At 42.3% G+C, this 25857-nt stretch overlaps 1 protein-coding gene across 4 annotated transcripts in view; it reads left to right on the forward strand.

The window, feature by feature from the left end:
- The first annotated feature begins 217 nt into the window (after positions 1-217).
- LOC103994457 (callose synthase 3) overlaps positions 218-25857 on the forward strand; it is a 63587-nt gene continuing 37947 nt past the window's right edge. The window contains exons 1-14 of one of the 4 annotated variants that reach the window (XM_065165147.1): positions 218-418; positions 492-575; positions 654-889; positions 5377-5477; positions 7504-7628; positions 7730-7823; positions 7937-8047; positions 8136-8252; positions 8357-8449; positions 8543-8634; positions 8774-8900; positions 19559-19696; positions 19778-19854; positions 19932-20022. In XM_065165147.1, the coding sequence (XP_065021219.1) occupies positions 703-889; positions 5377-5477; positions 7504-7628; positions 7730-7823; positions 7937-8047; positions 8136-8252; positions 8357-8449; positions 8543-8634; positions 8774-8900; positions 19559-19696; positions 19778-19854; positions 19932-20022 (1353 nt within the window). In that variant the 5' untranslated portion in view covers positions 218-418; positions 492-575; positions 654-702. Of the gene's footprint in view, positions 419-491; positions 576-653; positions 890-5376; positions 5478-7503; positions 7629-7729; positions 7824-7936; positions 8048-8135; positions 8253-8332; positions 8450-8542; positions 8635-8768; positions 8901-19558; positions 19697-19777; positions 19855-19931; positions 20023-25857 lie in introns of those variants that run through there. The other 3 variants (XM_065165144.1, XM_065165146.1, XM_065165148.1) reach the window with 3 other exon arrangements.

Here is a 25857-nt window from a genome sequence, read left to right on the forward strand (position 1 = left end):
GAAAAAAAAAGAAGAAAAAAGCTTAACCCGGGAGCACGACATCCAAACGACGAGAAGCAAACAAAGTCAAAACAGCGCATCCTCCTCCATGTAACCGACGGCTGCGCAAAATGGAATCCTCAGCCGAAAACGACCGTTACGACTTACTTACCAATGGATAGTGGCATTGTCGTAAATAATCAGCAGATCGGTTCCCTTTTTTTTTTCTGTTGGCCTGCTCCTCACCACTCTCCCCTCCTCGCTGTCGGCGTCGTGCCTTTTTCTTTTTCCTACTCCTTTTTCGGTTCACCCCCTCTCCATCGTTTCCCTCAAAAAGAAAACCTCGGTAGCGTCAACTCACACCACATTCTCCGCTCGCTTGCTCTGTCTGTGTGGAATTCTCAGATCCGCGATCGTCTTCCTCCGAAAAAGGAATCTGGTAATCTTCTGCTGGTTCTTGATGATGTTTCCTTTGGTTTCGGGTTTGACACTATGACGACTTTAATTGCTAGACATGGGGAAGCGGAAGCGGGAGTGAAGGCGCAAGCGAGACGGTGGGGATCGTTGTGATCGTCTTCCTCCAAGGGAAGAAATCGGTAAGCTCCCGCTCGATTTCGGGTTCGAGTCTCGTTCTTTTGAGTCCTTTCTTGCACTATGATGACTTGGATTGCTAGTCTTGGGTAAGCGGAAGCTGAAGCGAGGTGGTGGTGAGGGTTGGAGGAGATGGCTTCCTCTCGAAGAGGGGCGCAGCAGCCGCCAGCGCGGCAGATACTCCGGACGCAGACGGCCGGCAACCTTGGAGAGTCGATGTTCGATAGTGAGGTCGTGCCATCCTCCCTGGACGACATCGCCCCCATCCTCCGCGTGGCCAACGAGGTCGAGCAGGAAGACCGCCGAGTCGCTTATCTCTGTGAGTCCCCCACCTCGTGTTGCTCAATTTCTTGGAATCTTGGTCATCTTTATGGGCATCCGCTGATGGGCCTTTTAAGTTTTAACTGTTACTCTGCCTTGAAATAGCTATAGTTCCTTTGGTTTGTGCTTTGCGGTTTATGTGGGTTTACTGGTTCTGTGTTTGCTGCAAGCTTCTTGCCTGTTCTGGTGCACTACCTTATTTCCAGGCCACCGAAAAATTGCCTGTTCTGGTGAACAAAAAAGATTGATTCGCAGGCCACCGAAAATTGCTTTTCCTTATTTCCAGAGCCTTACTGATTGTTGTAATAAATGAAGATTGATCTTGATAACTGCAGAAATCCATGTGTTTTAGGTTTCGTTGTTTGTACCCTTAATTACAAACCTTTCCTCTGAAGGTTTGATTTGGACTCCATGAAAGCAACCCATCTTAGTTTGGGACTTCACTAGTCAGAGGATTCTAAAGTGAAAATTACAATAAAAAGGAAGTGCTTGTAACAGCAAAAGTTAGCCAGATTGTTATCAGCATGGCCCTGATGATGCTGTGCACGCATGCTCTCAAGAAGCTAGAAACATTGATGTGCATTGTCAAATTTTGGGTGCCCTCCTGACATTAAAATTTTTGGCATGGTAACGTTTGTTTGGTAGGTGCTTAAGATGATTAGAAATGGTGGAATTTTATCAGACCATGAGTGTAATCAACAACTTCTAGTCCTGGTAACTCTTGTACCAACCGATTCATTGTACACCACGAAACAATTAGCTGAAATTTCAAATTTTTGACCTTTTAATCTCTTTCAGTATGTTGTTCTGCATGTCCCCCAACCCTCGAGTTAACCATCTTGTATGATGTAGTAGTTAAAAACAGACCTGTTTTTGACTGTCAAGGTTTGCATCACTGACTCATTGGTCTGACTGGTGGTTCAATTGGTCGAACTATAGATTTAATATAAAAAATTTCAAATAATATATTATATTCTTCATTTATTTTTTTTTCTTCTTCCTTCATATCTTTCCTTCTCGTCTTCTGTTCTTATCTCCTCTTTTTGTTCCTCTCAGACTCTTCTCCCTCCTTTCCTTTGCTCCCATCTTCTTTTCTCCTACTTTGTCTCCTTCCCATGTTCCTTTTTTCTCCTCCTCCTTTTCTTGCTTCCTTCACTCCTTTTCGCCGCCTTACTCTTCCTTTTTTTCCTTCCTTTGCTCTTCTTCTCTTCCTTCCCCACTGGTTGATTAAGGATTCGACGATGTTAACTGGTTCAAAATGTTTTTTTTTTTTGACTTACCTAATCTATTGATAGGACCGGACTGGAGCGAACCCATGATTTCCCTTGTTACCTGCCACTTTGGTCTGGTTTGATAATAATACTATGCAAGGCTGAATATTTTGTCCAAATTCTTTCATCTGCTGGTTTATGAGTAGATCTTGTTAGTAGATCATAGGAACATCTAAATCTTCATATCATTTTGGTTAAATTGGCTTAGCAAATTTGACCATGAACAAGAATAAGCTTATCTTAATAGCTTAACCAAAGGCTAATGTTTTCTCTAGGTTAGCATACATCCATGCTTTATTTCAGTATCATTAAAAGGCAATATTAGTGACAACATTCTAAGGAGGAAAACTGGATCCTCAAACATGGCTATGTAAAATGTTGTTTCCACTATCGTGAACAAAATAAAGAATGTATACCAAGGGAACTTTTTTGGATGCTTTTTGATAAATAATAGGACTTGGAATAACTTCCAAGATATAATGGGTTCTCTTTTTTATTGTCATCTTTGCTTCTTGCTTAATTCCATTGCATTATAATTTCTTTTTATTTTTTTGACTTTTACCTTGCTAACTAAAAACCAAGCTATAGTTTTATTAGTTACTAGTCACTTATTAGTCAAAGGGCTAATATTAATTTCACTGACATGAATATCATTGTCTTTTATTTTACTTTTTCATACCCTCGAGAAGAGTATTCAAAACATGTATTTTGGGGGAGGGTAGTAACTGATATACTATCTCTAATTATAGCCCACATCTGATGTGAGATTATTTTAGAGTATCACAAACTCCCTCTCTCAAATATTTGGTATCCTCATCTAGTTCGCAGACAATCACACAACAACATTAATCATTTCAATCCTGCAAGGTGTTGTGGGATCTTGGAGGTGTGATGACCTGTCATGTTGTCACCATTGTCTATAATGGTTCTCTACCATATTGGAGATTCACCAGGATGCACAATAAGTCCCAAGTGTCACATGGCAGAAATGGTTGTAAGCTTAGATATCATTATCGTCATGACTTATGCTTGGAAATCATGTAGGCCAAGCACAACATGGGAAAGAGGTACACAGAAGGTGTTCTTAGGTGTACTATCTCAAGTCATAACGCATACCTGGTGGGTCTATCTCTGGATATCACATTTTTGTGTCTAAAATCATTCTTTGAGAAAGAAATCAGAAATTTGAATTTTTGCCATTTTTCTTACTTGATTTGATTGCATTTATTCTCCTCAATGAGATATATTTTGGCAACACCATCTATACAAAACTCTCCTTTTAGAGTAGGTCTAAAAAACTACTTATAAAGGACAACTACAGTACATAGCCACTCCAAAAAAAAGGGACTCTGGGCTGACAGACATTCTCAATGTTTCAGGGAGAGCCAGTCCTTTTTGATGTGTTAAGTACCACAATCATTGATTTATTTACCTTTATTTATTAGTGGCCCAATAGAAAAGAAGACACAATCTTTTAAAGCATATTCCCTCCTTTGTCAAAATGGCATAAGAAGTCCAACAATTTCAGCTCAATTCTTGTAAGTGTTGCTTGTCTACTGTGAGAACTATTCTCAATCCTAGCTCTAGATTTTGCCATGTAAATAGAGTAATATTTTATCTTCCAAATATTTTCCTTCCCATCAGCTATCCATCTTCCACCATTAATATATTTTCCACCTTGCCACCAGGATGCACACTTATTGCGTGTTGCTATAAATTGTTGTCTTTCTTGTCTTTGGAACTTAAGATATGGATTTGTCCATACTCTCCCTTTTAACGCTTCACTATTCTTTTATTTCTATATATTCTAAACATCACATGCAATTTTTTATGCATTTAGCAACTTCTATGATTTTTATGAAGGGTTGACATGGGCATAATAGAGGATACATTATGAAGCCTTTTCAAGGCTCAGGTTTCTCAAAACTCTTGAACGTCTGAAGTCTGAACCATATGCAAGCACCACAAGGTTGCCATTAGGTGTTTTTCTCAAGTTGGTCATGCCTCTGCTCTTGTAAGTTGCTAAGGTTTGAGGCAATATGATTGCATCATTGCCTTCAAGTCTTTGAAAACCCTTCAACATTATATTTCAGCCTTTTCATAATGTATTAGCTATGTTGGAAGATCACTTCCTCTCTCTAGTTGAGCATATAGGTCTATATTTTCTACGTTCGAGAACTTGGGAATCCTTGCATATTGTACTTTCCTACTTGGTTTGCTTCCTACAAAGGGTTTTAAACTCTTAATTACCACAAGCTGTGAATTTCATCTTGTTAGGCATGAGTTCTTCCTAAGTCATGTCCATCCTTCCCATCAATAGGTATAATAATCACAGTGGTTATGACTACTAAAGTTGTAACATATAACCACTCATTTGTTGACCTTTGCTGAGTTGTTATGGTTTGATCTTGTGAATTTATTAATTTCCCCCTATATTTTTAGATTTCACTTAAAAAATTGGCCACATATGTTCTTATATAGTTACAGGGACTCTTTCTCTTCTTCTTTGGCTGCATAGTAGGTGCTTCTAGCTTTGGTGTTTTCTATGTGATTCTTTTATTAAAAGAAAGTACTTTTTGTTTTTATTTATCAGTTTATTGAAGTTCTCACTGTTCCGTTTAATATCACAATATGAGAACTATTATCAATCCCTTCCATTCTATACTGACTACATCAGGTACTGGTTTTACGTTGGGTATCCCCTTAATGACAAAGAAGTGTGAATCTCACATGCTGATGTATCTCTTACTAGGAAATATGGCTGGACCATATGCATGAAGAACTTAAACAATCTGTTATGGGTGGTATGCCCATCAATTTTATGTATGCAGGTTGAACCAAATAACTTGTGATGCTCTCAAAATTCTCGCTACACAGACTTTCTTTCTTTGAATAATTTGGTAGGATTCATTTATTTATTGTATTTTATCTAGCAGATAACTCATGGAATAAAAATGAGGTGTAGGGACTTATAAGGTTCTTTTATCTCCTAATTAGGAACTCTACTAACTGCTTTACAGGATAAATCATTTTCCTTTTTCTTATTCTATGGTTGCTGCTCATTTTTTATGCAACGTCCCTGGATATTGAGCAAGTTTTAACTTTATTTAGTCAATCATGTGGATTGTACATGAAGATATGCACATCATAATATTATATTTGTTCCTTACATTAATTTGAATTAACTGTCAATTATTAATTTTTTGTTGAATAGGTCGGTTCTATGCGTTTGAAAAGGCTCATAGACTAGATCCAACTTCAAGCGGACGTGGTGTTCGTCAATTCAAGACTGCTCTATTGCAGCGTCTAGAAAGGGTTCGTTTCTTATACATAATAATTGCTGATAATTCTTGTAATTAAAGAGTATTTTACTTTTCTGTCAAAAATTTATAGCTTACCTTTTTGCCAAAAATGTATGCTGATTACAAGCTCTGAGTTATATAGGAAACCGTAGAGTTGGCATCAATTAATCTGGTTTACTTCAAACTTTTCCATTCAAATATATTATGTTATATTAATTTATTGATTTAATGTCAATATGAAGATTGGATTCCTTTAGGAAAGTAATTTCTAAATTTAAAACAATTCCATCGAGACATATTAAAAAAGATATATTATTTTCTTTATTTTCTGTCTTTATTTTCTTTTTTGGCCCATTTAGAGATGATTTTAATAGTAATAGTGCTACTGAAATTCCCAGTTTGCATTATTCATAATTTCATATATGCTGTGAGGTTATCACTGTTGTGAGACCATGGCCTTTGGTTATGATTTCTAAGAATAGGAGAGACCGAGAGTCTAAGTAACCAACTTTCAACATGCTTGTTTCTTACTTGATTCTTATCCCTGATTCCTGCTTCCTTTATATCCTGCCACGAGCTAGAGGAAACAACTGATCTATTGCATGATCAATCTGTAGTATCATGAAATTGTGTATCAAAACAACCATTAAGATGATGATGCATTATGTTTATAGTTTTGTGATATTTCTATCAAATGGAGCTTATATTCTAATTCTAGCTGCTGTAATGTCGTGACAGATCGTTTGAATCTACTTTAGATGCCACCAATAAACTCTTTTTCTTCTTCTGTTTCATCTTTTATATATTTTAAGAAGGCTTTAAGAATGGGTATAGGTCTACCCTTGGCACCTTGTGACGTTTGCTTCACTGTGACATCAGTGTCAAAATCTTGAGTCATTAAACAACCTTCTGAACATAGCTATATGATTGCATGTCTTTCCCTTCGCAGACCTTCCACCAGGTTACTCTTTTTGTTAAGTTACAGGTTTGATGCATAGGTATTCACCTCCTTTTGATAATTGCAATTTCTCTAGAACTTTGTCACTTTCAGCTCATTCTTTTGCATGAGTTCAGAACAGCAACAGACATTCTTTGCTGTAATCTAGGTAGTAGCCCATGTAACGTTTGCTTCACTCTGACTTCAGTGTCAAAATCTTGAGTCATGAAACAACCTTACTGAACATAGCTATATGATTGCATGTCTTTCCCTTGGCAGACCTTCCACCAGGTTGCTCATTTTGTTAAGTTACAGGTTTGATGCATAGGTATTCACCTCCTTTTGATAATTGCATTTTCTCTAGAATTTTGTCACTTTCAGCTCATTCTTCTGCATGAGTTCAGAACAGCAACAGACATTCTCTGCTGTAATCTAGGTAGCCCAAGTACCATACTGCTCCTTGTTATTGCTTTTGAGTTTTAGCCATTCCTCTTTAGTTTTCTTTTGCTTATCCTGGCTCCTCTAATCTGGACTGGCTCACTTCACCTCACTAGTGCATTTCAGATCTAAATCTAAATCTCAGTGGTTCTATTACTTCTCTCTTACCAGTTGAAGTTCTGATTCTTCCCTAGAAAACTTACATTGGTTCTTGTCCTACACATGGTAGACAACTGGTAGGTTCAAACAATTGCCAAATATTTACATATTTCAGACATCAAGGGTATAAAGCATATGGGGCCACTACATATTTACTTACTCTTAGGATTCGTATGGTGTATTATCCTGTAGTAAATGTATTTTTCAGAATGCTGCTTATTGCAAAGTGTTTGTATGGATGAACGCAAAATTGCTTTGCCAATAATTTTTTTGACATTAACTAACTTCACTGAACATAGTTTGCTTCACAACTGAGCAATCACTCTTTCTCTGCATTTTTGATGATAAAAGATGTTGCTTGATAAATGTCTATGACTCTATGCTTCACCACTGAACATACTTTGCTTCTCTTTCTCTTCATTTTTGATGATAAAAGATGTTGCTTGATAAAAGAGGTATCTAGGATCTATGTCTACTGTTTATTGTTATCGAATATTTTTTGTAGGAGAATGATCCCACTTTAGAGGGAAGGTTACAAAAAAGTGATGCACGCCAAATGCAGACCTTTTATCAACAATACTATAAAAGATATATTCAAGAGCTTCAAAATGCTGCTGATAAAGCTGACCGGTGAGTTTTAAACATTCAATGAGAGGTGACTAGATTGCAAGTGTGACTGATGTTTAGCCTGTTTTTCTTGTCAAAAGTTCCTGATTATTGTGATTTATCAGTGCTAAACTTTTCAAAGCATACCGAACTGCTGCTATATTATTTGAGGTCTTAAAAGCTGTCAATCTTACTCAATCTGTTGAAGTTGATCATGAGGTGATTGCTATTTCTTTTCTGTTTTTTTTACGCACGCTGCTTTGTAGTCCAAAATCCAAATTTTCAATAGCTAAATCTTTTTTAAATAAACCAAATGATTGGATTATTTTTAGATATTGGAAGCTGCCCATAAAGTCGAGGAAAAGAAAAAGGCACTTGGACCTTACAATATTCTCCCTCTTGATCCTGATAGTGCAAGTCAGGCAATTATGCTGTATCCCGAGGTTCTGCTCCTATAATTGATTGGATCTGCTTTTGATCTGAAGAAATAATCCAAGGATCCTCTAATTTTGCTTTAGGTTTGTTCTGCAGATTCAAGCTGCTGTCAGAGCTCTTCGGAATACCAGGGGCTTACCATGGCCAAAGAGCCACACTAAGAAAGTAGATGAAGATCTTCTCGACTGGCTACAGTTAATGTTTGGTTTTCAGGTAGAGAAGCCATTGTTTCTTCTCATTTATTTTCATGCTGATTGTATGCTATCAGGTATTGTTTAGTTTGAACATTGCAGTCAGTTATGTTGTCATATATGCAGAAGGATAATGTATCTAATCAAAGGGAGCATCTTGTTTTGTTACTGGCGAATGTCCACATACGCCAAAACCCGAATTCTGACCAACAACCAAAGGTTCACTTTGTCTTGTGCAAATTATAGAATGATGTGAAGTTGGTCTTTCTTTTAATATTTCTCTGGTCAATAACAAAAGTGTTTCATTTTCAGTTGGATGACCTTGCATTAGATCATGTTATGAAAAGGTTGTTTAAGAATTACAAGAAGTGGTGCAAATACCTGGACCGCAATAGCAGCCTTTGGTGAGTTTGGAAATTGTCTACCAAAATATATTGTGTAGATTGTTCCTTTTCTTTTGTTGTCATCTATAGTTCTGCAAAATGTTAAGAAATTTACTTATGTTTACTACTACTATGCAATTACTCTCATCCTGAAGTTCAGGCTACCAAATATCCAACAAGAAGTGCAACAACGAAAGCTGCTATATATGGGCCTCTACCTTCTTATCTGGGGTGAAGCTGCAAACTTGCGATTCATGCCCGAGTGTCTCTGCTATATCTATCATCATGTGAGTTATCAGGCTACAAACTTTTGCTAGTTTCATGTTTCTGTTTGTAATAATACCTTTTCCCTGTCCTTCATTCTATTAATGTTCCTGAGATAGATAAGTTTGCTATGGGATTGCCCTTGGTTCTTACTGTGACTTGTTTTATTAAATCCCTTATAAGATATTCCTTTTTGCAATATATGATCCATTTTCATTGGTCGTATACTATTATTTCTGTTGCCATAATATTTTCGAAGGCAAAGAAATGTATTATTGTTCAGATCAAAGTATCAGATATCGATATTGGACCAGTACTGGTCCCTAGTTAGACCAATACATATCAGCATACCAATAAATGTTTTGGCAGTGAACTCTTTGGCACAGACTAAGAGAAAAAGGGGAGAAAGGAGGGCCATAGGAGGAGAAAGAGGAGGAGAGGAGCAGAGTGGTAGGAGGAAGCGGAGGCAGAGTTTGAGGAAGAGAAGCGAGATGGAAGAGGAGGAGACTAAGACAGGAGGTGGAGTATCAAAGACAGAGGAAGAAACAGTGGTAGTGAAGAAAAGGCTGCAATGAGGCAATAAGTGCCAGTGGTAAGGCAGCAAGCAGTGGTGACAAGGCACAGCGATAAAGATTGAAAGAGAGTGAGGAACGTGGGGGGAACAAAACAGAAAGACAATTGTCTGTATAAAAGGAAAAATTGATAGGTGTATTGGGCAGTAAGCTTACCTCTTGATATCCTCAGTTTTAACCTTTAAAATCGAGCAGTAAGTCTGGGTTTTGCCCAACTTAGGTGAAGTTTTGGTCTCTGGTTGTGGCGAAAAGAGGAGAAAAGGATACTGTTTAGGTGCAGGAGAAAAATGTTCTGGTGGTGGAGATAATGATGTGGTGGAGCTGACATGGTAGAGGAGATGATGTATCAGGGAAAATGTCATGGTGGAGAAGGCAATGCCGCATTGTTGAATAAATATTTGAACCATCATGTCACGGACTTAGCTGGTTTTGCCTAAGTCGTGCAGCACCCTTGCGTGTCCGTTCGCAAAGGTCAGCCTCCCCAAAGCCTCCCATGGTCCCTTAGGACCCACAAAAGAGAAAACGGGTTAGAGAAAACGCCTCACTCGGGATCCACAAGCAAACATTCCAGGAAACACTTCATAGACAATGCAAATTACAAACAGACTTTACAAGCTCTGAACAGTTGCACAACAAAGGGTCAAAATGGTCCATTACAGACCGAATAACTCTCGCAAGTGTCCACATGACACAACCTTTATTTACAAGCCTATGAAGGCCACCAAACCCAACTAAAATGAAGTTGTTAAGCCTTCGACCGTTCCTCTATATGCTGTGCAAAGCATGAACAAACAGAAAGACACGGACATACATAGTTATTACATCAAACATCCCGTTTATAACTTTGTCCGTGACATTCTCCCCCACTTATTCCTTCGACGTCCTCGTCGAAGCCTTTGCCGACACTGCAACTCCTCGCCTTTTGCTGAGTCTTCAATCTTCTGCTCCCGCTGCAATACGCCTCTTGACTCCCAACTGCTCTCCGCTGCTGTTTTTGAGTAGTCGAACCTTTGATTCGCCATGCTGCTTCAACTCGCCAATGACTTTGACTCTAGTGTGGGGTTGGCTGAGTTGTGTTGATCCTTTGTTGATTCCTGCGGATCCTCCAGATGAAGGAAAAGACCATCCTTACTATACGTCAGTCTCTCAAATATCACATGTTGCTTGAACTGGGTGGATGCTTGTTGGAGCTTTAACGAGCATCACCTCGCAAACTTTCGAAGTTTTTGGGTCCTTCCTCTATAAAATTTGCCCATTGACTCTTCTTACACTTAGTTGTCACTTCCAAGTAGGTTCGCATCACTTCCGCTTTCGATTGACATTTCGTTGGGAAATGAAGCGGACAATCTACTCTTAGTAGCACTGATCACCGTTGGTGAGGATTTGACAACTATTGTCTTCCATTATCTTCGAAAGGTCTTTGAACTTGTGCAGAGCTCCTTTCCTGGATAGATAAGATAATTGTGGTACTCGGTTTCGCCCATTCTCTTAAGAGTTGAGAAGGCAAAGGTTACTTGACTTCCCCCGCCTCCTCGAGGTTGTACTCCATGCATCGAGCTGGGTACTGGCCTTCGCCTGCTTTTTGCTCACACTTCAGAAGCACTTGAAGTGTTTGCACTCCTTGCGTTGAGTTAGTTACTGTGATTCACCTTCTCAATGCAATCGAACTTTTGGAATGCAGTAAGTTTTCACCCCAACTTGGAGTAAGTCTTTAGTAGTTTTGGTCGCCTCTGGGATTGTACCGTCTTCTCCATCAACCCGGTCGCCTACTCCACTGAGTAGCAAAGGTACAACACCTCGTATTGCTTGTTTCATTCCTTGGTCGTGCACTCTTGCATGACCCGAAGTTCTTAACTTTCGACTATCTTGATGAGAAGCTCGTTGACACCGGTCTTACGAAGTTCCTTAGCCTTTACCCTTCAACCTTGTCTCGGTACTTGGAGTTTACCTCTACATGCTTCACCTCCTCGGTCCCTTTCACGACCAAGCGCTCTCCCTCCATGAGAGCAAGGGATCAATGACTTTCACGGAAGTCCCGCCTCTGTGGTACCATGGCGTTGCCATGTCCATGGCCCTACTATCCGTCGCCTCGCATCTACATCCCTTTTCTTCACGATCAGTAGATATGTCTCTATGGCACTCCTCCGAGTCCACCTCCATTCTAACTGATGCTTGATTTTGGGTAGCTAAGTCCCTCTAGACTCATCGTCGCTTCCTCGCCCCTTTCGACCCCATGCTATTACACCTTTGTGTTCTCCAAGTAGCTCCCTTTGGTCGATGGAAAGACATACTGCAACTTTCATGCATGGCCTCTGCCATCACGTTGTAGGGTTTGCACCGATTCTGTTATCCTTAGCTTCCTTGGTAGCAACGTTCGCTTACTCGACCTTGTCCTCTGACTTGTCGGGCTCCCTTAAGCGAATATGGGCTCTGGAGCAGTCCAACTCTCCAGCTGCTTCGATCATACCTCTGCATGATCAAGTCCCTCCCATGGGACTCACTGGTACTTTCATTCGAACTTTTCCCCTGGTGGAACACAGCCCCCATATGCTGGTGACCAAGGCTTTTATCCGAAGCAAAATTCGATGCACGCACGGAAGACCCACCTCTGCGGTACCATAGCCTTCACTCCTTGAATCCATAGCCTTTCTTGCCGTCATGTTGTTCACCGAAGTGGAGCTTCCAATAGCTCCCGATCATACCTCCGTATGATCTAGTCCCTTACGGGACTATGTCGTGTGTATCGCATTGCCACGAACTGTTCCACCACGATCCGCTGCACCATATCTCCTCCTGGTGATATCTTTATTGCATTCTGATCCTTGTAGGATGAACTCGAATTGTGATCCCTCCATGTGTGGCCTCTGCCCATACATCGCTGGGTCTTTTCCACCTTCGATTTTGTTCACTCCTTTAGCAATCGATCTTCATCCACCCACTCTTTGGTCACACCTAGATGAAGCACCGCTCTAGGATAGTCCGTCGCCTAGTAGCTCCCGAAGTCCACCGACTTCGCTGCAATTAGTGCATCATTGTCTAGATCCTAGGCCTCTGCCCCTACTAGCACAATCTCCGCTGCGCACCGCTTCCTGCCTGACAACTTGATTGGCAACACTGTGGCATATTCTTCAAGAGTACCCGCCTCCGCATCCTCTTGCCCCGTGCCAAGGCCTTCTGAACCCAACTTCACCTTCGCAAGTTGAGTCGCCTTAGTTCCTCCGTCAAATGCTTCTCCGTGGTAAGGTGCATGTGCCCAGAAGCGCCCTTCGTCTTTGGCACCATGCAAGATGAGTCCGCTCCGTCAGAATGAAGGATCCATGGAACAACATGATCCTGCTCTTGCCTCTACAAGAGCTCATGTCCTTGACCTCTGTCCAAGGAAAGCACTGTGCCTTCGCTCCATGTTCCATCTTCTATGCTGACTCTCTTCATGCGGCTTGGGTACTTCGCCAAGTTACACCCAAGTTGCTCCGCTCCTCGTTTTTGCATTGAGTTGATGGTGGCACTCGCGCCCACCATTCTACGGGTCAGCCCTCCCTTGAGTCTGATCTCCATATCGACTCCAAGTGTGCCTTCATTTGTGTTGCCTTAGGTCGCTCCCCCACTTGATCTCGCAATGCATCCACCAATGCATTCTCTCAAACGAGATCATACGATGACTCCTCGCCGATTGCTCGGTCCATTGAGCTTCGTGGAGTTGTTGTTTGTTGAGGTACTCCTCCTCAACATGTGTGGTCTGTTGCACATGATTCTCCCTCTGGAGAACCGGGACTTATCCCTCCTGGATATCTATCCCGTTGGAGCAACATCTCTCTTTGTTTCGGAGACCACCATCCCCTTGGACTACTTCGATTTGCTCAACAAACTGCGCATTGTTCTGCCTTCTGCAAACGCACTTGCTAGATTGTGACCCATGTCAATACAGTCCCCACTGCACCACTCAAGGCCTAGCAACATGCAGAACTCGCTGCACACTTCAGCCTCTTACGGACGTATCCTTCACATGCCGAAGAGAAAGTTTCAATGCTCCATGGCGCCGAGTTTCGACCACCTTGGGATGGCCGCGAACATTCCATCGTCTGCATACAAGCCCCATGCTTGAGTACCGAATTTTTCGAGTTAGCAATTCCCCTCACCTCTGTGAGCTTTGCACAACTCTTTCGGTCGCTGAGCAACTCATTCCACCTTGCATGGTCTCATCCTTTACCAAGCGCCTCGCTTGCCTTGAGCACCATCAAGTATTGTTGTCAACGTCGAGCCATAGCTCGAACTCAGCTATCCCAACCTTTGTGCGCTCCGCATTCTTCCCAGCTTGCTTGTCCTCGTGGTGCCTCTTGCGCGAAGGGTTGGCCATTCCTCTGAATGTCAATCTCAGATGCCCGCTCCTCCGAGCGACTCATTTTCCCTATATCTCTATGCCCGTTTTCCCCCAAACGATCGCGCGTGTGCTCACTGCCCTCAACGCAGCCCCGCTAGGTCCCCCACATTTGCACGTCAAGTGTTTCTATGAGTGCTTGTCCCGCTCTGATACCATCTGTCACGGACTTAGCTGGTTTTGCCTAAGTCGTGCAGCACCCTTGCGTGTCCGTCCGCAAAGGTCGGCCTCCCCGAAGCCTCCCATGGTCCCTTAGGACCCACAAAAGAGAAAACGCCTCACTCAGGATCCACAAGCAAACATTGCAGGAAACACTTCATAGACAATGCAAATTACAAACAGACTTTACAAGCCCTGAACAGTTGCACAACAAAGGGTCAAAATGGTCCATTACAGACCGAATAACTCTCGCAAGTGTCCACATGACACAACCTTTATTTACAAGCCTATGAAGGCCACCAAACCCAACTAAAATGGGGCTGTTAAGCCTTCGACCGTTCCTCTACATGCTGTGCAAAGCATAAACAAACAGAAAGACACGGACATACATAGGTATTATATCAAACATCCTGTTTAGAACTTTGTCCGTGACAATCAGGAGCCCTGATAGGTGGCTGCATGATAGAGCCTTCTACCCCTCAGTACAAAAATTTTTATGCTAATCCTCTCTATATGGGTTGGATTAAGGTCTGACACTATGAAAGTTCACAGAGGACAGAGATTAAAAACAAAATGATAGTATCTGCCCATTTACCCAAGCACTATATATATTGGTACAAAAGAACCTTATAACATAAAGAGTATTACAGAAAAAACATATTCGGACCCTTTTTCTGAGCTTTTGAATAATGTTTATTGAGTCTGTTTAGTCTAGTTGTTTATTGAGTCGGTTTGGTTCAGTTAGAGTCAAGTAGAGGTTTATTTAATATTTATTTATTATTAGAGTTCAAGTCTTGATGGACTCTGGGTGGAACTCTATAAATAGGGATGTAACTGCTTTTTTTCGAAAATATATGAAAAATACTATTCTGTCTTTGGACAAACCCTAGGAGGCCGATCCCCTCGAAGTGATCAAGGAGGGCCGATCCCCTCGAAGCGATCAAGGAGGCCGATCCCCTCGAAGCGATCATTATTATCCCCATTTCTCCCATTTCTTCCACGATAAGACTTTAGGGTCTTATCAATTGGTATCAGAGCGACGATAAGACCTTTAGGGTCTTATCATTTGGTATTAGAGCCTACGATAAGACCTTTAGGGTCTTATCATTTGGTATCAGAGCTTACGATAAGACTTTAGGGTCTTATCATTTGGTATCAGAGCGACGATCCTTGGCATTCTCGCTCCAACGAAGCTATAAAAAAAAAAAAAAAAAAGAGAAACGAAAGAAAGAAAGAAAGAAAGAAAGAAAGAAAGAAAGAGAGAAGAAGCAGCAACTGCACCACGCACCCCTTCTTCCCCTGCTTTCGGCCAGCCCACCCGTCGCCCGTCGCTGCTCTCCGGCCACCAACCGGCTCTGCCCCACTTCCGGCCAGAGTCTACCGCCCGCCTCCCCTTGCGTCGCAGCGCAGCCGCTCGACCTCTCCTCCTCGGCGATCGTTGGTGACGCTGCTCCCAGTCGCGCCACCACCGCTGCCTCTCCACCGCCGCCCGCCTCCCCTTTGGTCGCAGCAGCAGCCGCCGATTGTCGCCCTCCTCGCGACAACCGAAACAGGGCAACTCACGGATTGCCCTTGTTCCCAGTCGCGTCACCACCACTTTTCCCAGCCGCATCGCCGCCGCTCGATCACCCGGCCAGCGACCTCTTCTCCTCGCGTCCCCATCTCGCTCGAGCGAGAAGGACTGCCGGCACCGCAGCCGCAGCCGCCAGTTGCCGCAGCCCCTCCTTGCAGCGGTTGCAGAAACAGAGCTTCCTCTGTTGCCGCAGCCCCTCGTCGATCGCAACCACGCCTCGAGCGCCGTCGCCTTCCAGCTGACCCACCACCACTACCAGCCACCGTGCGGCGACCGCTGCTCGCCTCCCAGCCGCCGCTTCCCCTGGCTCGGGCGAGAACGACCGCCGCCACTCCCCCTTGCTCTGCATCTTTTGTAACCGAAACAGGGCAATCACGGGCAACTCACATTTGCTGCCCTTGTTTCCAACCGTCGTCGTCGCCGTCGCCTTCCAGCCGCTGCTTTCCCGTGCGACGACCGCCGCTGCTCCCGCTCGCTTCCCAGCCGCTGCTTCCATTTGCTCTGCATCCGTGGTGACCGAAACAGGGCAGTTACCACCGTCGCAGTCGCGGGTCCCCTTGCTACCGCAGTTGCGGATCCCCTTGCTGCTGCGAACGCCGGTTGCCACCACCGTCGCCACTGCTGCCCAGCCAGCGACGACGCCGCTCGCCGCCTAGCCTGGCAGCCTCCGGTTGCCGCAGCCCTCGTTGCAACGGTTGCAGAAACATAGCTTCCTCTGTTGCTGCAGCCTGCCACGACCCTCGCTGCCTCCTTCTCCACCGCTGTCACTGCGCTCCGGCCAGCAACGACTGCTACTGCCAGCCACCGCAGCCTTCACCTCAACCCCCTCGATCTGCACCGTTGCTGCAGCCCCCTTGCTCTACATCGTTGTCGCAGTCGCCGATTGCCACCACTGCAGCCTCAACCCCGGCCGCTTCAACGCCACCTCCCTCTTGTTCTGCCTCCACTGTTGTAGTTGTCGGTTGCCATCACCGCAGCCTCAACACGGCTGCTTGGCGATTGCTTCCTTGGGTCACAACAGCCGCAACCGTCACCTTTCAGCCTTGTCGCTCTCATTTCACGCAGTGACACAAACATAGGGCAGCCACTCTTCCTCCAACGCAGTGACCGCAGCACTGCCCTTGGCGTCCACCTCCTCGGCAACTTCGCATCGACAGTGTTGATGCCCTTGACCAACACCAAAAACAGAAGTTGAGATTACAGATTTGCAGTCTTACGCAATGGCCACTGATAACTCGGTGAAAGCTCAAATGGAAGCATTGGAAATCAGAATTGAGAACCGACTGCAAGAAACACTTAATGATTTCAAAAAGAGCCTACTGGAGAGCCTTAGCAAATTTCAACAAAATGGAGGCTCAAGTTCTACGTTGCACAGATCTGAAAATATAGGAAAAGGGCCCCAAGATTATGACACAAATTACTCACACATGAAGATGGAATTTTCGAGATGGAAAGATAGAGATCCGACCAATTGGATCTCTAAGACAGAATTTTTTTTCCGTTTTCACAGAACCCCAGAAGAATCCAAGGTAGAAGTGGCCTCAATCCAGCTCGAGGGAGATGCACTCCAGTGGTACGATTGATATGAAACTTTCCACGGAGTTCCTTCGTGGGAGCAGTTCAAAAGAGGGCTTCTTGTTCGCTTTGGCCCATCCGAATATGAGAATGTTGATTGCCGGCTCACCAAAATTCGTCAGACTTCTACAGTGTTAGAATATCATAGTAGGTTTGAAAGATTGTCAAATCAAGCTAGAGATTGGTCGGACCGACAACTTCTGGATACATTTATTGAAGGGCTTATTCCAGAGATACAGTGTGAAGTTAAGGCTCGTCAACCCCGCACTATGATAGCTGCGATCTCATTTGCAAATATACATGAGAAAAAAATTAGCAAGGAAAGATCAGCAAGGGGTTTGTATTATGATAAAAAATGGAGTATGGAGCATCGATGTAAACAAGGGCAACTTCTGATGATTGAACCAATTGGAGAGGAACCGAAAGCTAAGAATGTGGACTCCGATCATGAAGGTATAAATTCTAATGAAGAGGTTGTACCTACCATATATACAATGCATGCATTAGCAGGCTACTCTAACCCGCAAACTATGGAAGTTGGCGAAACTCTGGAACATCAGCCTGTTATAGTTTTGATTGATACTGGTAGCACTAACAATTCTATGGACAGTGAGACTATTGACCGATTGGCCCATCACATTGAAGACTATGATAGATTCGAAGTAAAGATCATTGATGGATGGATTTTCACTTGTGATAGCAAAGGTTCAAAGATAAAATTGATTATACAGGGCCAGAAGTTTCATGCAACGATTACTACACTGAAAGATCGACCTGTTGCTTACACTCTCAAAAAGTGGAGACCATACTTACTTGATCAACGGGTTGTGATGCGTTGCAGATAGTTTATGATTGAAGTGCTAAAAGAGAAGCTCCCCGAGATTGATGCTGCTCAGCCTTGAGGACAAGGCTGATTTGAAGAGGGAGGAACTGTTTGAACCCTTTTTCTGAGCTTTTGAATAATGTTTATTGAGTCTGTTTAGTCTAGTTGTTTATTGAGTCGGTTTGGTTCAGTTAGAGTCAAGTAGAGATTTATTTAATATTTATTTATTATTAGAGTTCAAGTCTTGATGGACTCTGGGTGGAACTCTATAAATAGGGATGTAACTACTTCTTTTCGAAAATATATGAAAAATACTATTCTGTCTTTGGACAAACCCTAGGAGGTCGATCCCCTCGAAGTGATCAAGGAGGGCCGATCCCCTCGAAGCGATCAAGGAGGCCGATCCCCTCGAAGCGATCATTATCATCCCCATTTCTCCCATTTCTTCCACGATAAGACTTTAGGGTCTTATCAATTGGTATCAGAGCGACGATAAGACCTTTAGGGTCTTATCATTTGGTATTAGAGCCTACGATAAGACCTTTAGGGTCTTATCATTTGGTATCAGAGCCTACGATAAGACTTTAGGGTCTTATCAAAACACTAGTCAGTGGTTTAGTGATACTATCATTTACATGATATTATGATGATTTTATGCCATTACAAACAATTCATAGTGGCTTTAACTGAACCTTATACAAGTACAGTTTAATATTATGATTGCTCATTCTTAATGGCCATTATGGACAACTTTTATCTAGTGCCATATGGGTTCAAGACTTCTAGGTGACTTTTATGAACAATTGCATAGTTTTAGTAGGATAATTTACTTAGTCCCAAGCTTAGCTTCCCCATGTGTTCATAAAGCTAATCCAGTGGCATAATGCAGTTTACCCTTGGGTTTTGATTTCTCACTTCATCCCTCTTTCTCTTTGTATCTTGTATATTGTCTCCCTCTACCTTCTCTCACCTAAATCCAGTGCATTTGGTGTTAAAAGCAATTTCATTACACTTTTCAAAATGTTAATTATAATATCCTTTTTGATGATTTGGTGTTAAAAGCAATTTCATTACACTAATCCAGTTGCAGTGCACTGTAGCAGTACAGTGCACTGTTGCACTGCAATAGTACAGTTTACTGTTGCAGTGTAATATTACAGTAGCAGTACAGTGCACCAGTACACTGTAGCAATGCACTGTAGCGCTGCTAGGTATACCGCTCGGTACACCTGGGTGTACCGCTCGGTACATCGTACTGTACTGGTACCGAGTCCAGATCAAAACACCGGTACGGTACGGTATTGTGAACCTTGCTTGTGAGTAAGAAGGAGAGTTCACAGACATAACATTTTTGCGTTTCTAACCATTTAAAACATCAAAGCCAATAAATTCGATTGGTATTGGAATGTTCTGCAATGAATGAATTTGCTGACTGAAAACTATATGAGATGAATCTTGTTTTTTAATTCATTATTTTTCTAATTGTCTATACATATTCTTGTGGCTTTAGCACCTCCTGTTATATTTCTGAAAACTTTATGGTTGGTTGGTCTCTAGCTAAAATTGTTCTTTATGATCATTCTTATTGTTTCTTTATTTTCTAGATGGCATTTGAATTATATGGCATGCTAGCTGGGAATGTGAGTCCAATGACTGGTGAGAACATAAGACCTGCTTATGGGGGTGATGAAGAAGCTTTTCTGAAAAAAATTGTGACTCCAATATATGAGATAATAGCAAAGGTGCTCAGGTTACTTGTTTCTAATTTCTTAATTGTTGTTATTATGCTGCATCTTGATTCTAGTGCACTTGCATTGGTATAGGAAGCTAAAAAGAGCAAGAGTGAAAGATCAAAACATTCACAATGGAGAAACTATGATGATTTAAATGAATATTTTTGGTAAGCACAGCATATAATGATCGGTTGCCAAAATACATATTGGGCATATGTCATTAATCTATACTTTATTTCCTCAGGTCTGTTGATTGTTTCCACTTGGGTTGGCCAATGCGGGCTGATGCTGATTTCTTTTGCAGTCCACAGAATTCACGTGATGAGAGAAATGAAGTAAGCTAGAATTTTCATATATCACATTTAGTATATGATCGCATCATATGCTTATAATATAGCAGATTATTATCTTTTTATTTTGTTAGCAATGGGATGTCACAAAACAAAATAGAGATGTTTAAAATAGAGAATGCAAAAATGCCAATGTTAATTAAATGAGATTATTATTTAATTTTAAAAATATAAAATTGTTTACTTATACTGTTAAATGACTAAATGTTGATTTTATAACCTAATAGGTTTACTTATAGTTATAATCATTAATAATTAAATAGATGATTTAATATAATACTAAATGAAATTGATGGTAGCTGTTATTTTGATAAAAAATAAATGTTGTATATGTAAATTTTGATTAAAATTTTAATATTTTTACTATTATATTCATTTCTTTATTTTTATGATTATTTATAAGAGATTTCGATTTTGCTGACCTGATCTAGCTGATATGCATTTTGTTTATGTGACTTTTTTTTTTTGCATAGGACCTAATGATATTCTGGTTTGGAGTTGTTCAGGAAATCTAAATGACAATTTGGTTAACTAGTTTGTTTAATAAATTTTGAGGAAAAAAAAGCAGCCGATGAATTGAGAAGTATTTTGGTGTTGATTTATAAGAATAAGAGAGATGATGTTGCTCAAATTATAGATGAGCCACATTTTGAATCCTGGATAGAGAGTGACTGAACAAATACTGAAATTTGGAACTAGTATTTCTAAACTCAGTTTGATTTGATGTCTGGAAGATCAATAATAAAAGCTACTTATTTATTAAGATTGTTATTGGAGAAGAGGAAGAATAATGACTTGCGCTTGGGTTTTTGGATTTAGAAAAATCGTTAATGTTAGATTTCATAGAGATTGATAATGTTTGGTGAAAGATAAAGGGGTATTTACTATTTAGTAGTCATTATTAGTGTGATAGAAGATATGTATGATTTTGTTGCCACTTATTTTAGGACTCCAGAAGTGTCTTGCAAGTTCTCTATAAATATAGGCATACAAAAGGCATCCACTTTGAATCGGCATGTTTTTGCTTCTTTAATGAATAAATATACTTGCTACATTCAGCATAAACTTCCATAGTATAACATTATATTTTGATGGTATTGTTTCAGTTAAAGAGAGTTCGGGTAGATTTATGTCTAAAATTAACTTTTTGGAGTGAAATGCTCGAAAGTGAGTATATGGAGAAGAGTATAGATGTAAATCACTTGTTGTTCTTTGGATTTATTATTCAGCAATAAGGGAATGCTGATGAAGATTGTTTAAAGAGCATTGAGAATCTTGTATGATAATTGTCTGCCCCAAGGTCTTTAATTTCGAATAATACCGTCCGTACTGGGTGGTACATACCGGTCCGCCAGCAGATTGGTACATGGATCGCTCGTAACCGGGTGATACCATCGATTGAGACTGTTTCTACCCCGGATGGTGATCGAGGGAGAAGAAAGAAAGGGAGAAGGGTGGTATTAAGCGAGGGAAGAAAGAAAAGGGAGAAGGAGAGGAAAACCTGGAGATCGGCAGCGCTCTCCCTCCTCGTCTATCGATGACTTTCTCGGTGTGGGGAGAAGAGAGGCGACGTCATGGGCAGAAAAGAGGAGACGTCGCGAACAGATTTTTTTTTGAAATTTTTTTTACTTATATATATATATATATATATATATATAAACAAGGCGATGTCAGCTCGTTTTTCTGTGATGTCGCCTCGGCTTTTTTTTCGCGTTGGGAGAAGAAGGTTAATTATATATATCGAGGCAAAAAGGGCGATGAGGACGTCGATTATTTATTTTTATTTTTATATATATCGATCGGTATATCGAATTATCTCGCTCGGTATACAGTATCGTACCATACCGTATCGAGCAAGTCTCTGGTACAGTACGAAATTTTAATTTTTGGTCTGTCCCATTAAATTATTGGAGGGAATTTTATAGTGATATTGTAAGGCTCACTCTCCGGAACGAAGAGAGATGTTGCTCCAACGGGATAGTTATCCGGGAGGGATAAGTCCTATGTGGGAGGAATATGTGGGACGGACCTCACAAGTTGAGGAGGAGTACCTCAACAAACAACAACTCCACGAAGCTCAATGGACTGAGCAGGCGGTGAGGAGTCGTTGCATGATCTCGCTTGAGAGATTGCATTGGTGGATGCATTGCGAGATCAAGTGGGGGAGCGACCTAGAGCAACCCAAATGAAGGCACACTTCGAGTCGATATGGAGATCGGACTCAAGGGAGGGCTGACCCGTGGAATGGTGGGTGCGAGGGCCACCATCGACTCAATGCAAAAACGAGGAGCGGAGCAACTTGGGTGTAACTTGGCGAAGTACCCAAGCCGCATGAAGGGAGCCAGCATAGAAGTTGGAACATGGAGCAGAGGCACAGTGCTTTCCTTAGACAGAGGTCAAGGACATGAACTCTTGCAAAGGCAAGAGTAGAATCATGTTGTTCCATGGGTCATTCATTCTGACGGAGCAGACTCATCTTGCATGGTGCCGAAGACGAAGGGAGCTTCTGGGCACATGCACCTTATCTCGGAGAAGCATTTGATGGAGGAACTAAGGCGACTCAATTTGCGGAGGCGAAGTTGGGTTCAGAAGGCCTTAGCACGGGGCAAGAGGATGCGGAGGCGGGTACTCTTGAAGAATATGCCATAGTGTTGCCATTCAAGTTGCCATGACGGAAGCGGTGCGCAGCAGAGATTGTGCTGGTAGGGGCAGAGGCCTAGGAACCAGACAATGGTGCACAAACTACAGTGAAGTCGGTGGACTTCAGAAGCTACTAGGCGACGGGACTGTCCTAGAGCGGTGCTTCATCTAGGTGTGACCCAAGAGTGGGTAGATGAAGGTCGATTGCCAAAGGAGCGAACAAAATCGAAGGTGGAAGAGACCCTGCGATGTATTGGCAGAGGCCACATATGGAGGGTTCACAATTCGAGTTCATCCCGCAAGGATCAGAATGCAATAGAGATGTCACCAGGAGGCGACATGGTGCAGCGGATCGTGGTGGAATAGTTCGTGGCAATGTGATACACACGACATAGTCCCGTGAGGGATTAGATCATATGGAGGTATGATCGGGAGCTACTGGAAGCTCCACTTCGGTGAACAACACGATGGCAAGAAGGGCTATGGATTCAAGGAGTGAAGGCCATGGTACCGTAGAGGCGGGTCTTCCGTGCGTGCATCGAATTTTTACATCGGATGAAAACCTTGGTCATCAGCATATGGGGGGCTGTGTTCCACCAAGGGAAAAGTTCGAATGTATGCACCAGTGAGTCCCATGGGAGGGACTTGATCATGCAGAGGTATGATCGAAGCAGCTGGAGAGTTGGACTGCTTCAGAGCTTATATTCGCTTAAGGGAGCCCGGCAAGTCAGAGGACAAGGCCGAGTAAGCGAACGTTGCTACCAAGGAAGCTAAGGAGAACAGAATCGGTGCAAACCCTATATGATGGCAGAGGCCATGCATGGGAGTTGCAGTCTGTCTTTCCATCGACCAGAGGGAGCTGCTTGGAGAACACAGAGGTGTTGAAGCAGGGGGAGGTCGAAAGGGGCGAGGAAGCGACGATGAGTCCAGAGGGACTTAGCTACCCAAAATCAAGCATAAGTTAGAATGGAGGTGGACTCAGAGGAGTGCCACGGAGACATATCTACTGATCGTGAAGAAAAGGGATGCAGATACGAGGCGACGGATAGTAGTGCCATGGGCATGGCAGCGCCATGGTACCGTAGAGGCGGGACTTCCGTGAAAGTCATTGATCCCTTGCTCTCATGGAGGGAGAGCGCTTGGTCGTGAAAGGGGCCGAGGAGGTGGAGCATGCAGAGGCAATCTCCAAGTACCGAGACAAGGCTGAAGGGCAGAGGCCAAGAAACTTCGTAAGACCGGTGTCAACAAGTTTCTCATCAAGATAGCCGAAAGTGAAGGATTTCGGGTCATGCAAGAGTGCACGACCAAGGAACGAAGCAGGCAGTACGTGGTACTGTACCTTCGCTACTCAGGGGAGTAGGCGGCAAGGTTGATGGAGAAGACGGTACAATCCCAGAGGCGACCTCATCTATTAGAGAATTACTCTAAGTTGGGGTGAAAACTTCCCGCATTCCAGAAGTTCGATGGCATTGAGAAGGTGAATCACAGTAGCTAACTCAACGCAAGGAGTGCAAACACTTCAAGTGCTTCAGAAGTGTGAGCAAAGAGCAGGCGAAGGCCAGTAACCAGCTCGATGCATGAAGTACAACCTCGAGGAGGCGGGCGAAGTCAAGTAACCTTTGCCTTCTCAACTCTTAAGAGAATGGGCGAAACCGAATACCCCAATTCTCTTATCTATCCAGCAGAGGAGCTCTGCATATGTTCAAAGACCCTTCAAAGATAATGGAAGACAATAGTTGTCAAATCCTCACCAACGGCGATTAGTGCTACTGAGAGTAGATTGTCCGCTTCATTTCCCAACGAAATGCCAATCGAAAGCGGAAGTGATGCGAACCTACTTGGATGTGACAACTAAGTGAAAGAAGAGTCAATGAGCAAATTTTGTGGAGGAAGGACCCAAAACTTCAGAAGTTTGCGAGACGATGCTCGTTAAAGCTCCAACAAGCATCCACCCAATTCAAGCAGCATGAGGCATTTTGAGAGACTAGCGCAGTAAGGATGATCTTTTCCTTCATCTGGGGGATCCGCAGGAATCAACAAGGATCAACACAACTCAGCCAACCCCACACCAGAGTCAGAGTCATTGGTGAGTTGAAGCAGCATGACGGATCAAAGGTTCGACTACTCAAAAACAGCATTGGAGAGTAGTTGGGAGCCAAGAGGCGCATTGTAGCTAGAGCAGAAGATTGAAGACTCAACAAAGGCGAGGAGTTGCTGTGTCGACAAAGGCTTCAACGAGGACGTCGATGGAATAAGTGGGGGAGAATGTCACGGACAAACTTCTAAACAGGATGTTTGATGTAATGCTTATGTATGTCCGTGTCTTTTGGCATGTTCATGCCTTGTACAGCATGTAGAGGGGCGGCTGAAGACTTAATAGTCCCATTTTAGTTGGGTTGGTGGCCTCTTTAGGCTTGTAAATAAAGGTTGTGTCATGTGGACACGTGCGAGAGATTTTCGGTCTGTAATGGACCATTTTACCCTTTGTTGTGCAACTGTTCAAAGCTTGTAAAGTCTGTTTGTAATTTGCATTGTCTATGAAGTGTTTTTCGGAGATGTTTGCTTGTGGATCCCGATTGAGGCGTTCTCTCTAACCCGTTCTCTCTTTTGTTGGTCCTAAGGGACAATGGGAGGCTTCGAGGAGGCTGACCTTTGCGGACGGACACGCAAGGGTGCCGCACGACTTAGGTAAAACCAGCTAAGTTCGTGACAGTCTGGTAGCTAGGAAATATATCCAAATAGTCATGTTGAGATGAGAATGATGAGATGGATAGATAGGATACAAAAAAATGGAATAAATAATTTTTATATTCATGAATAATCAGGTATAAGCTTTGTTACAAGATTTAAAGTGTATATATATATATATATATACATATACATATATACATATACATATATATACATGTATAAATAAATAAATAAATAAATAAATAAATAAATATATATATATATATATATATATATATATATATATATATATATATATATATATATATATATACATATACATACATACATACATACATACATACATACATACATACATACATACATATATATATGCCTTAATTAGACAAAGTGAGTTGATTATGCACAGCGGTGTAAGAAGTGATAGTTGGAAAACAAAGAAAACATATGTCGGAACAACAAAAATACTGCCTTTTGTGAATTTATCCA

The sequence above is a fragment of the Musa acuminata genome, chromosome BXJ3-8 (genome assembly GCF_036884655.1).
Source record: "Musa acuminata AAA Group cultivar baxijiao chromosome BXJ3-8, Cavendish_Baxijiao_AAA, whole genome shotgun sequence".
NCBI classification, from domain to species: domain Eukaryota; kingdom Viridiplantae; phylum Streptophyta; class Magnoliopsida; order Zingiberales; family Musaceae; genus Musa; species Musa acuminata.